Source organism: Gopherus evgoodei, chromosome 1, assembly GCF_007399415.2.
Source record: "Gopherus evgoodei ecotype Sinaloan lineage chromosome 1, rGopEvg1_v1.p, whole genome shotgun sequence".
NCBI classification, from domain to species: domain Eukaryota; kingdom Metazoa; phylum Chordata; order Testudines; family Testudinidae; genus Gopherus; species Gopherus evgoodei.
In genome coordinates this window covers 45,567,381-45,581,388 of record NC_044322.1, presented here as the reverse complement: position 1 = coordinate 45,581,388, position 14,008 = coordinate 45,567,381, and the positions used below count along the sequence as shown (strand labels likewise).

The 14,008-nt window shown below is 46.2% G+C and overlaps 1 protein-coding gene across 6 annotated transcripts in view; it reads left to right on the top strand.

Annotated features, from left to right (window-relative positions):
- STARD13 (StAR related lipid transfer domain containing 13) overlaps positions 1 to 2,054 on the top strand; it is a 521,076-nt gene extending 519,022 nt beyond the window's left edge. For all 6 annotated transcript variants that reach the window (XM_030563204.1, XM_030563196.1, XM_030563239.1 and 3 more), the window contains one exon: positions 964 to 2,054. In XM_030563204.1, coding sequence (XP_030419064.1) covers positions 964 to 1,081 — 118 coding nt within the window. In that variant the 3' untranslated portion in view covers positions 1,082 to 2,054. The remainder of the gene's footprint in view (positions 1 to 963) is intronic.
- Positions 2,055 to 14,008: the final 11,954 nt, after the last annotated feature.

The following is a 14,008-nucleotide window of genomic DNA, read 5'->3' as shown; positions in this document are numbered from 1 at the left end:
ATAGAAATAATTGAGAGGCAAACAGAATCCCAGTATGCATTTCTGCAGAATCACACTTTATGCAGAATTGCTCTTTTAACATACCAGAAAAGTCTATGGTAGCTCCATCATAGTTCATTGTTCAATGTAGGGTTTATTTCCTGCAGGTATGGTAATAATGAAGCACAAATTGTATTCTGTATAGGTTCTTATACTGGGCTTATCACCATAGTATCTGAGCACATTCCAATAGTGCATTAAGCAACGTGACTAACATCGGTCATGTATTTGTTCCCTCACAAATTGTGTGCAGTGGCGTGTTATGGTTTTGGATTATTTTTAATATATCGCAAAATATTTTTAGATAAGGCAAAGTCAAAGAAATGTTGCATTTGGAGTGTAAGGTGGTGCGGTTTGTGATGGTCCTTAACTCCTGGAGGAGTTCATTCCATTTCTTGGACCAGTCCCTAAGAAAGTTCTGTCTACCATACAGTCAAGCTTTACTCTTATTGTGGAGAGTTCCATAGTCCCAGAGGAGCAAAGCTGTCAATGATACTCTCCATTATGGAACTTTAGCTGATCTCTTAAATACCCTGGGCCATTGTGCATCTTGAAGATAAGGCCTGAGACCTTGATTCGATAGTCCATGGGAAGCCAGTGTAAAGAGCAGAGGACAGGTTTGATGTATTCACAGCAACCAGCACTGCTGAGGGGAAGAAATGGTACCTGCCAAGATCATCTCTCCACCCTACAGACACCACTGTACAGCTGACATTACTGTAAGAGTGAAATGTAAATTTGAATATAGCACAGAAGAGTGTTCCAAGTACACTGGTGGTGGTGGAGGTGATGGTGGTGATGATGATAAAGCATATCAGGTTCTTCAACAGCACTGTGGGATTTCAGTATGGCTGGGGTATTGCATGGCAATCCCACTCCTGTGAAGCAGTTGTTCAGTAATTTTGTTCTCTTTCATTTCCTCAGAGGCCATTCCCCAGAGTGGTACAACAAAGTCTTCGGACATTTGTGTGCAGCAGAAGTTGCCAGGATCAGAAACTCATTTCAACCTCTCATTGCTGAGGGACCAGAAACCAAAATCTGAGGAAATAGTCCAGGAATGTGTGAGCCTAAAGCAGAGTATGGTAGACAGCAGAAAGACCCAGAGCAAAGGTTTGAGTAAGGTTTTAGCATTAGCTGCAATAGAAGTATAACCTGATGTCTGTGCAGTGGCGAAACAGGGATTTCACAGGAAGGCCTGCTCATTCCGGAGACTTCGATTACTTATGTGCCCCATTCCATGTATGTTATTTTCAGTTACTGAAGTAAACCTTTTTTTAAAAGCTTTTCTCATTGTTACTTTAAAATGAGACTATTGCCATTATTTGTGTGTTGCATAATTCTGATATTTAAAAGCTTCTAAGAAGCATATTTTAATGTAAATAAACCATGTACAGTATGTATATACTTATCTATGTATATTATATATATATATCTATATATGTATATGTAAAGTAATTATTTTGTATATAATTTAGTGCTTTCTAGGAGAAATCATCTGCATCAATTTTGACCTTATAAGGATCTATTCTTGTTGCTTGTTTCTCAGTGTTTCACAGCTACATAAGCTGTGTTTGTTATTATCACAAGGCTACGTGACTTAATCTGTGTGATATCTAACAGAAAAATGGATGACTGGCTGTTTTCATTATTGTTATGTGTGGGGGGCGTGTAAACTACAAGAAGGTACATAGAAATAGATGTAGGGAGTTTAGAGGGGATAATGGTATGTTTAAAAATAATGAACAGCAGTTCGCTATCACCAAAAAACGCTAACATGGACATTGTAACTGGTATGCACATTTTGAAGACCATTTACAATAAGCTGTAGGAAGTTTATGACTATTCCATGATAACTCTTGAAAACTTGCCTGTTGCCTTAAGCTAAGTAAGTAGTTGCAGTTAAAGGACCTCACCATTTGCAGTAGTAAAGCTGCTTCCTATATTAAGGGTATGTCTACACTACCCGCCGGATCGGCGGGTAGTGATCGATCTATCAGGGATCGATGTATTGCATCTCGTCTAGACTTGATAAATCGATCCCCGAACATGCTCCCCATCGACTCTGGAACTCCACCAGGGCGATAGGCGGAAGCGGAGACGACGGGGGAGCGGTGGCCATCGATCCTGCACCGTGAGGACGCGAAGTAAGTCAATCTAAGTCGATCTAAGATACGTCGACTTCAGCTACGCTATTCTCATAGCTGAAGTTGTGTATCTTAGATCGATCCCCCCCCTCCAGTGTAGACCAGGCCTCAGTCTAGAGCAGTTCAAAGGAATGTGGCAGATACTGAGGTACTGTTTATCTGGAGTCAAACTGGCAAGTTATTAAGGGCCACCACTCTGAAGCCTTTCTTTTAGATTTCTAGCTAAGTATGTACTTAGGGAGCTGTTCTTTCCTCTTTCTGTGAAGATATTTAATGGTTAACCAAAGTTCAGAGCAGTGTTTCCACCCTAGATGGACCCAGAAGTGCAGCTAAATATACCTTTTTTATATATTTTCACTATAAAAAGTAACTAATTCTTGGGAAAATAGCTTTTTTTGGTAAGAGTGAACATTTTCATTTTATGCACTGCACTGGCACCCATTCTGCTTCTGTTAACAACAATGGGAGCAGGATCAAATCTACTGGACCATTTCATTTTCAGGGACTTAACATTTTGCTAAGTGGAAGAATGCTTTAAAAATGTCTGTTAGCTATGAGACAGGGGTTTTGTTTGCTGTTGTTTTTTTAACCAACATAAGATCAAAAATGTAATTATATACATGAATCAGTTTAAAAAAACACAGGTGTATTAATACAACACTCCTTCATTACTCAGATATTTGTTCACCTTGACTTTATTTATTGCTGCATTAGCCAGTTTGGTCATTCATAACCAGTGTTTTAGTTCACTTCTTTAAATGAATTCTACCTACATTTATTGTGAGTTTTAATCTGAGATTTATCATCCCACTAGTAGCTACTGAGATTTATATCATGATTCAGTGGTGCTGGAGTAATGGCTTCACAGAGTGACTCTGCCTCTGTACTTTGAATGTACTTAGATTACATCTGCTGTGTTGTGTTTGTCAGCAATGTGCAATTATATTATTAAGAAATATTAGAGAGATATGAGTACTGAGATACCATCATATGCCTCTAAATATCATAAGACAGCTATATGCCACAGTAACCAATCCTGCTATTCTGGCATATCATTTTCCAGTGATGGTGGTTCAAGAACATATAATTTTCCATCCTGGAGTAGATCACTGATGAATCAAGATCAGTTTCATACTGTCAGCAGTTATCACTACTGTAAGATTCAAGAAGGCATGCCCTCTCATACGGCACATAGCCACCTGAGCAGTATTTTACAGGGAGAAGGACATTTTTGCTACCCCCCAACCCCTGGCACAGCCTGTTCCCTGAAGCATGAGAGTTCAATGCCCTTATCATACATGAGCTTACATAAGTGAATACAACACTGCCTGTGTATTAATCAACACAGAATTATCCAGGCACTGCAAACAAATAATTTCTGGAAGAAAAATGTAGCAAACCAGAACGGATTGTCTTATCCTGAGATAACCAGTTGGAGGAGTTGCCAAAACCCCCCCTATTATAATTACAGAAATGGCAAAAGACCCCTCATGGTTATGAGGGGAGCAGAAGCTTTGTCGCTGTAATTGCAGCATCTCTAAGTCATGTATCGATGAAATACATTTTCTTTTAAGATGTGTATTAAGGCACATATCTACCAGTCAGACACTACAGTATTTTGTATTAAGTGTTATGCTGCCATTTGGAATACAATATGACAACCACATTTTGAAATGTTATACTCATATTAATACCTCATATTTTTACCTCATTTTTTAGTATCAGTCATCAATTGTAGATAAGTAATTGCAGAGGTGAATAAATGTTAAAAGCTTCAGAGTTCCTTTACCTCTATGTGTTCATTTCTTCTATGCTGGAACTGGAAACAAACCTGGAGTGTGGAGCGGCTCCCTCCCCACCAGTGCTCCCACACCATGAGGGCTACAGTGATGTGAGTTTTGCTAGTGGAATGCCCAGAGGACTTCAATACCAGTGAGTCTAACTTCCTAGGTTTCCAGGTTTCTCAGCTCTTACACAAAATTATAGTGGTTATCCCACCCCTTCCTCCCCTCTCCATAACTATTAACCCAGTGGTTAGCGCACAATGTTGAAGTCCCTACCCTCCTTGATGTGGAGCAGGGACATGGGTCTCCCTCCTCTCAGATGAGTGCCTCAAGCCACTGGGCTACAGTGTCATTCTTACTCTCAGTGTGGGACCATGAATATGTAATTACTTATACAAAGTTGCACAGCTTCAACAAGTGAGATTCGCCCAGGATGTGGGAGCCCTGGCTGTCAAAGCGCTAACTGCTGGGCTAACGGTTATAAGGGGGAACGCAACCACCACCACTTCCTTATTGTGAGAAAGCATACAGGCCTGTAATTCCAGCAGAAGGCTGACAGGTATGAATCCCAACCAGAGAGAAGCGCTTCCCTCCAGCCTACCACAGGGCTCTAGATTTCAATACTAAGTGGCAGGGTATACAGCGCTGGTGGAGCATAAATCTGTTGCTTCATCCCCTCACCTCCACATTTCCTATTGGCCAGTTTAGGCAGCTTTCTGCGCAGCATGCTGGCTTTTGTGGATCCCATTCTTAGGCATGTAACTCTCCCCTGCAATGTAGCAGGAGCCTGGGTGCCTACACTTGGGGCTCCATATTCCACTGTGTGGCAGGGCACCTAAATGTTAAGTGTTGCAACAATGAGGCCAAATCCCACTTGTGGATCCAATCCTAGGAACCTTAGGGTGCGTCTGTTCTTTAAAATACAATACGCCAACCTTGCAAGTAACCAAAGAGCTCCTCTTGTTCAGATGTGTTCCCACCACCCAGCAGGGCTGTCAAAGACCTAGGGCAGGCAGGAGTGGAGCCAGAGAAAGCATTGGAAAGACAGGGCTCCATAGAAACAAAGTTCCAAGCCCCACAAAGGTTGGCCTGACACAGACATCTCACCTTTCTTGCTTAAAATGCTGGATTAGGGTCCCACTCTGGCTTCCCTTTTTTCACCACCCCATGTATGAGGGCAGCACAGCCCCTGCTTACCTGGGCTGCAGGTTGTTGACTGCACTCTGACTTCACCAAGAAACATGTTGCTACTAATTGTTGTGCTCACACCTGCACCTCCCTCACTGGTTCCCTCATAAATGCCCTTGTTTTCACAAGATACTGGTATAGCAAAGGTGCTAATGAGGTGACTGATGTAGAAACATCCAGGATTAAACACTCCATGGGAACAGTTTAAAATGCCATGCAGGGAGTCATTAAGGATTTGTGGGAATTAAAACTGTCCTGTCTGAGCCTTTAGACATTTCTCATGGCAGGGCTACACTACCGCTGAAGTTGATCTAACTTACATCGCTCAGGGATGTGAAAAGGCCGGCTCCCCTGAGCGACGTGACATGACCTAAGCACTGTCCACACCAACGCTACATCAGCAAGAAACACTCTCCCACCAACATAGCTTCCGCCTCTCACGGAGGTGGAATAATTATGCCGATGGGAGAGCGCTCTCCCATTGGCCTAGAGCGTCTTCACCAGAGCTGCTACAGCAGTGCAGCTGCACTGGTGCAGGCAGCAGCACCAATGTAGCATTTCTAGTGTAGACCTGCCCTCAGCTTCCTTTTTGTTTTAGAGCCGCTCCACACAAGGCAGGTTGATGGCTAGAACACATTCCCAGACGATGTAGTCTAGAGGTTTCCCAAGTATAAAGGTTGGGGCTGAGAGGAAAAAAGGCTTAGGATGTGCTTAAGCACTTTGGCCCCGCTTCTCAAAGTTACTTAGCCACTTAAATACATTTGAGGAGCTGGTCTTTGATCATCCTGAGTTTTGGGTGAGTCCTGGCAGGGTCAGAGACAGCTGCAGCTTGGAACACAGGAGCAGTGACATACCTGAGGTCTTTGCTAAAGGAAGTTGCCTGTGTGGTTTGTTGACACCTCTATTTAAGAAAACAGGCCTTGTGTACAATTTGTAAATAACAAATGTCATTAAGAAAATACCTGATTCTGCATTACCAATTTCTGCTCCAAGCAGGGAACCAATGTAACAAGCCCCGAAAATCTCCTTCCTTGGCGCCACAATAGGGAAAGCCTCACCGTGTTATCTTCACAGCAGTAGACATCAGCCAGTGTTCATTTTTTAAAACAAAACATGAGGTTCTGCAGAAGCACAACAAAGACAATCAGAAAACCCTGCAATTGCAGACACTGTGGTGCCTTTTGCACCTGTTCACAGCCTCTCAAAGACAAATGCTGAAATACAGCTCACACAATAGTCACAAGTGATGATTTGCTATCACTTGCCTGACTGTTTGCAAGTTATACGAGTAAAGTGTCTGAATGGCCATCTATCCCTCCTCAAGCAGTTCCTACTCTTTCCTTGAGCATGGTAAGAATGACTCCCTTTCCTTGAGTGGCTGCATGCCAAATTACTGTTATCAGTTTTAAAAGGGAGAACCATAGACCAGTCATCCTATCAGAAGCATCTGCCCATCCGACGGGGCATGCAGAACAAGTGCTTGCTAGGTGCTTGCTTACAGCTTTACACTGACCAAGCCTAAACAAACATAGACTCATAGACTCTAGGACTGGAAGGGACCTCGAGAGATCATCGAGTCCAGTCCCCTGCCCTCATGGCAGGACCAAATACTGTCTAGACCATCCATAATAGACATTTATCTAACCTACTCTTAAATATCTCCAGAGATGGAGATTCCACAACTTCCCTAGGCAATCTATTCCAGTGTTTAACTACCCTGACAGTTAGGAACTTTTTCCTAATGTCCAACCTAAATCTCCCTTGCTGCAGTTTAAGCCCATTGCTTCTTGTTCTATCATTGGAGGCTAAGGTGAATAAGTTTTCTCCCTCCTCCTGATGACACCCTTTTAGATACCTGAAAACTGCTATCATGTCCCCTCTCAGTCTTCTCTTTTCCAAACTAAACAAACCCAATTCCTTCAGCCTTCCTTCATAGGTCATGTTCTCAAGACCTTTAATCATTCTTGTTGCTCTTCTCTGGACCCTCTCCAATTTCTCCACATCTTTCTTGAAATGCGGTGCCCAGAACTGGACACAATACTCCAGTTGAGGCCTAACCAGCGCACAGTAAAGCGGAAGAATGACTTCTCGTGTCTTGTTTACAACACACCTGTTAATGCATCCCAGAATCATGTTTGCTTTTTTTGCAACAGTATCACACTGTTGACTCATATTAAGCTTGTGGTCCACTATGACCCCTAGATCTCTTTCTGCCATACTCCTTCCTAGACAGTCTCTTCCCATTCTGTATGTGTGAAACTGATTGTTCCTTCCTAGGTGGAGCACTTTGCATGTATCTTTATTGAACTTCATCCTGTTTACCTCAGACCATTTCTCCAATTTGTCCAGATCATTTTGAATTTTGACCCTGTCCTCCAAAGCAGTTGCAATCCCTCCCAGTTTGGTATCGTCCACAAACTTAATAAGCGTACTTTCTATGCCAACACCTAAATCGTTGATGAAGATATTGAACAGAATCGGTCCCAAAACAGACCCCTGCGGAACCCCACTTGTTATACCTTTCCAGCAGGATTGGGAGCCATTAACAACTACTCTCTGAGTACGGTTATCCAGCCAGTTATGCACCCACCTTATAGTAGCCCCATCTAAATTGTACTTTCCTAGCTTATCTATAAGAATATCATGCGAGACCGTATCAAATGCCTTACTAAAGTCTAGGTATATCACATCCACCGCTTCTCCCTTATCCACAAGGCTCGTTATCCTATCAAACAACGCTATCAGATTAGTTTGACACGATTTGTTCTTTACAAATCCATGCTGGCTATTCCCTATCACCTTACCACCTTCCAAGTGTTTGCAGATGATTTCTTTGATTACCTGCTCCATTATCTTCCCTGGCACAGAAGTTAAACTAACTGGTCTGTAGTTTCCTGGGTTGTTTTTATTTCCCTTTTTATACATGGGCACTATATTTGCCCTTTTCCAGTCTTCTGGAATCTCCCCCATCTCCCATGATTTCCCAGAGATAATAGCTAGAGGCTCAGATACCTCCTCTATTAACTCCTTGAGTATTCTAGGATGCATTTCATCAGGCCCTGGTGACTTGCAGGCATCTAACTTTTCTAAGTGATTTTTTACTTGCTCTTTTTTTATTTTATCTTCTAAACCTACCCTCTTCCCGTAAGCATTCACTATACTAGACATTCCTTCAGACTTCTCAGTGAAGACCGAAACAAAGAAGTCATTAAGCATCTCTGCCATTTCCGAGTCTGCCGTTACTGTTTCCTCCTCCTCATTGAGCAGTGGGCCTACCCTGTCCTTAGTCTTCCTCTTGCTTCTAATGTATTGATAAAAAGTCTTCTTGTTTCCCTTTATTCCCATAGCTAGTTTGAGTTCATTCTGTGCCTTTGCTTTTCTAATCTTGCCTCTGCATTCCTGTGTTATTTGCCTATATTCATCCTTTGTGATCTGACCTAGTTTCCATTTTTTATATGACGCCTTTTTATTTTGTAGGTCACGCAAGATCTCAAGGGTAAGCCAAGGTGGTCTTTTGCCACACTTTCTATCTTTCCTAACCATCGGAATAACTTGCTTTTGGGCCCTTAATAGCGTCCCTTTGAAAAACTGCCAACTTTCCTCAGTTGTTTTTCCCCTCAGTCTTAATTCCCATGGGACCTTACCTATCAGCTCTCTGAGCTTACCAAAATCCGCCTTCCTGAAATCCATTGTCTCTATTCTGCTGTACTCCCTTCTACCCCTCCTTAGAATTGCAAATTCTATGATTTCATGATCACTTTCACCCAAGCTTCCTTCTACTTTCAAATTCTCAACAGGTTCCTCCCTATTTGTTAAAATCAAGTCTAGAACAGCTTCCCCCCTAGTAGCTTTTTCAACTTTCTGAAATAAAAAGTTGTCTGCTATGCAGTCCAGGAACTTATTGGATAGTCTGTGCCCTGTGGTGTTATTCCCAACATATATCTGGATAGTTGAAGTCCCCCATCACCACCAAATCTTGGGCTTTGGATGATTTTGTTAGTTGTTTGAAAAAAGCCTCATCCACCTCTTCCACCTGATTAGGTGGCCTGTAGTAGACTCCCAGCACGACATCACCTGTGTTTTTTACCCCTTTTAGCCTAACCCAGAGACTCTCCACACTTCCGTCTCCTATGTCCATCTCCACCTCAGTCCAAGTGTGTACATTTTTAATATATAAGGCAACACCTCCTCCCTTTTTCCCCTGTCTATCCTTCCTGAGAAAACTATACCCATCCACACCAACATTCCAGTTGTGTGTATTATCCCACCAAGTTTCAGTAATGCCAATAATGTCATAGTTGTATTTATTTATTAGCACTTCCAGTTCCTCCTGCTTATTACCCATACTTCTTGCATTTGTATATAGGCATCTAAGATACTGGTTTGATCTTGCCTCCCAGCTTTGCCCTGACCCTCCTTCCTCTCTGCCATTATAGCCCGTGCTCCCTCCTGTTTCCAACCCATCTCCCAGGTCTTGTTCCCCACTTACCTGTGGGCTTTGCTCACCTGTCCCCGTCGAACCTAGTTTAAAGCCCTCCTTACTAGGTTAGCCAATCTGTGCGCAAATAAGGCCTTTCCCCTCTTCGAAAGGTGAACGCCATCTGTTCCTAGCAGTCCTTCCTCGAATAGCATCCCGTGGTCGAGGAAGCCAAAGCCCTCCTGGCGACACCATCTTCGCAGCCAGGCATTCACCTCCACGATGCATCTGTCTCTGCCCGGACCCCTACCTTCAACAGGAAGAATCGAAGAGAATACCACCTGCGCTCCAAACTCCTTAACCCATACTCCCAGAGCCCTGTAGTCACTCTTGATCTGCTCAGCGTCACACCTCGCAGTATCATTTGTGCCCACATGGATGAGTAGCATGGGGTAGTAGTCAGAAGGCCGGATAATCCTCGACAATGCCTCTGTAACATCTCGGATACGGGCCCCTGGCAGGCAGCATACCTCCCGGGATGAACGGTCAGGGCGACAGATGGGTGTCTCCGTCCCCCTCAGCAGAGAGTCTCCAACCACCACTACCCTACGTTTCTTACGAGTGGTGGCAGCAGACCTCCCAGCCTTAGGGGTACGAGGCTTCACCTCCTTAACTGTTGGGGGTGATTCCTTCTCTCCTGTATCAAGAAGAGCATAACGGTTATCTTTTACCACAGCAGGAGGGTTCGCAGCAGCGGTGGAGCACTGCCTGCTGCTAGAAGTAACCAGCTGGCTGTGTCCACCCTGAGCCTCCTCCTCCACTGGTGTATCAGACACACCTTGAGGCATCTCCTCCTCCACTGGTGTGTCGGTAACATACTGATGCAAAATTGGGTCTTTTCCCTATATCGCTTGTGCAGTTTAGGTAAAGTATGTGGATTGGACTGTCGCAGGCAATGAACCTAATGTTATACCCACTTTGCCATTCTGAAAGAAAGTTCCCAGTGAGCTGATGGGAGTTTGACCAGTGACTGCAGTGGGGGTAGAATTAGGCCACAGCTGAGCACTTTTGAAAAACCCACCACAACCTTTGACTTGGCAAATAAATTGACTCCAGACAGAGTGTTTTTAAACACATTTGCACTGCTTCTTGGACAGATCTGAACTGTCGGGGGGGAAGGAGGGGAGAGGGAGAGAGAGGCTCTACACAGCTCCCCTGCGCTATTGACCTAGATAGCAAGAGCAAGCTACGATGACCAGAGAGAGGGAGGCACAGCAAGGGTGTCAGAAGCAAGCAGGGAGTGAGCCCTCTCTACATGAAATGGGAGGGGAGAAGAGTATGAAGAAGAGAGCACTCTGTGATTAGGGTGTTGGAGGGCTAAAAAAAGTCTCAGCTTCCCCCAGCCCCCCATTCATAGCATTACCATATTTCAGGTTCCCCAAAAGGAGAGGAGGGGTAGGTAAAGTTGGGGGTGCTGAAGTGGGTATCTGTGGTGGGGGTACTCACTTGATAGGGGGGCACTGTCATGCCCTGTAACAGTGGCAGGGCAAGTGGCACAAGCTCAGGACATGGCACTCGCTGCTGTTCCCTATGGAACCTCCACCACAAGGCTGAGAGCCTGGGCCTGAGTGGGCGAGATCTCGCAGTTGTGGCTTGCAGGGGAATGGATCAATCAGTTGTAGATGCAGGATTGTGACCAATCAGGGCTCTTTCTGAGCTGCAGCTTGCCTGGTCTACAAAAACCCTGGACATTGCCTGTTATTTGAAAAATCCACCTGGATGGAGACAGGCAGCTCAGAGAAAGAGGCTATGTCTGGGAAAACCCGGACATATGGTAATGCTCCTCATTCAGTGCCAGAGTAAGGCAAAACAAGGCCACAGACCCGCCATGACATGGGTCTCCATGTGGTCCCTCTCAACCCACTGCCCCAACCCTGCCTGACATTATGGTTGTCAGGCATTGGGTTTCGACCAGAACCCTCAGTTGAAAAGGGACCCTGGTGGATCCAGGGGCTGTTAAAAGCCCAGTCGGTGGTGCTGCGGGGCTAAGGCAAGCTAGTCCCTGCCTGTCCTGACACCGCACTGCACCCAGAAGCAGCCAGCAGGTCTGGCTCCTAGGCTGGGGGGCCACGTGGCTCCGTGTGCTGCCCCCTCCCCGAGCGCCAGTGCTGCACTCCCATTGGCCAGAAACCATGGCGAATGGGAACCGGGGGGTGCCTGTGGGGAAGAGCACAGTGCAAAGCCTCCTAGTTCTCCCCTCCTGCCCCCCCCCAACCTAGGACTTCCAGGGCGCAGCGCGGAGCGAGGACAGGCAGGAAACCTGCCTTAGACCCACTGTGCCACTGACTAGGAGCTGCCTGAGGTAACTCCATGTCCCCAAACACAAGCCCTAACCTGGAGCACCCCCCCCGAACCTCTCATCCCTGGCCTCACCTCAGAGCCTGTATGCCCCCCCTTCATCCTCAACATGCAGCCCCCTCCCACACTTCGAATCCCTTGGCTCCACCCTGCCAGCCTAGAGCCCCCTCCTGCACCCCAAACTCCTCAGCCCCACCCCCCCACCCCCAGAGCTCGTATCCCCCTCCTGAACCTCAACTCCCTTCCCCAGCCTGGAGTACTGCGCCTGCACCCTGAAGCCCTCATTTCTGGCCCCACTCCAGAGCCCGCACACCCAGTTACAGCGCTCACCCCCACCCACTCCTCTGTCCCAGCCCAGTGAAAGTGAATGAGAGTGGGGGCAAGGAAGGGGACTGGGCCATGGGGAAGGGGGTGGGGCTAGGGTGGGCCATTTTGGGGTGATTAGAAAGTTGGCAGCCCTACCTGACGTGCCAATGGCAGATGGCTTGCCTCCCTTTCAGCTGCATGGGTCCCCTTAGAAATCCCAAGCACTAACAGAGGCCTTCCTCCCCTTCTCTATGCAGAGCCAGAGGGGCACCAGCAGAGGCCACTGCCACTTACCCCACAGCTGGAGTGTCGCTGTTTGGGTAGTTGGGCTGAGTAAACTGCACTCCCTCCCACCACCCACACAGCTTGGGTGAGGTTTCCCTACCCTGTGCGATGGGGCTCAGTGTTAACACATCATTGAGATAGATGGGGCAGCTCACACCTGCCTGCCCTAGTGTTTCAGGCTCTCTACAGACTCAGGTAGACAGCAAAGTCTTGCTTTACACTGCTTTCCATTCCCAGGCTTCTCACTGCAACCCTCAAGGCTAGAAACCAACTTTTTAAAAATGAAAACTGAGCTACTGTGCTTATCACGTTACTGCAAGGACTGGAAAGCAAGGCACAAGCCTGTAGTATCTGCCTATTAATCTTCTGCCTTCCTCCCCTTCCCCCCCCCACTTCATCAGTTCTTGCCCCTCACCCCAGTCCAGCTCAGTTTAGTTTTCAGCTCACCCTTCTTCCAAACCTTCCCCTTTCTCATCCTCTCCCGGTTTCCATTCTCTGCCACCATTTCTCATCCTGATCCTTCCCCAGCATTTCATTTGCTACACCTCATGCCCCTTTTGTTAATTCTCAGACTCACACACACTTAGACGGCTCCTACTTGGCTCCTCGCAGGGCTGGGGGGTTTCTGGTAGTGGATTTTCTTCCCCAGTCCAGTGCCCAACTCTTGACTGCACTCTTCAGATTTGAGAGACGCATTGAGCCAGCAGGGACAGCCTCTTCCCTCACCCCTCAGGCTGGGAGAGAGGGTCCTGCTGGGAGCCAGACCAGATGCTTCAGACACAGCAAAAACAGCTACGCGTTAGCCAGCTGCACCACCAGTAAGAACTTCCAGCTCATGATCAGGGGGCCATGGAGAGCACATTAGCTGCTCTTTATGCTGAGGGACCAGGAGGCCATGCAGAACTTGGAGCAGCTCTGATTAGCTGCCCTTCTTCAGCCTTCAGCTATGCTTCATTATTGCACTAGTGTGACTCAGAAACGAACACACCAAAGTTTGCCTGTCCAGCCAAAAACTAAAAATCTGGGCCTGAAGGGATTTTCTTTGCCAAAGGGGAGGAGCTGAAAGTTGTTTTTTATATAAAACAGAATGTGCCCATCTTACACTATTAGCATGTCACCGTAACAGTATGAATATGCAAAGCCAGTCAGCCACTGGACCAATGCACAAGTCTGGGCCCCTGGGCCCTCTCTGCCCTGTATTGCTTGCTGCACTATTCTGTAACTCGATAAGGATCCCAGTTCTGCAGTTGCTCCACCTGCAGTGTGGTTGCAGCATTGGTCCCATAACCAGAGTAGAAGGTTTTTTTGTTCCTTTAGCTTGGCTTTCCAGCTTCCCTGACTCCTTAAGCCTCAGTTCTCTTTCCAATATGTACGGGGAAATAGAACAGTCTGGTCAGCCCCCTTTCCTGTGCCACTGCCCACCAACAGCACAACTGGTCCCTGGCCTGGCCCAGGAACTGAACTGAAATCATTCTGCTCATTACACC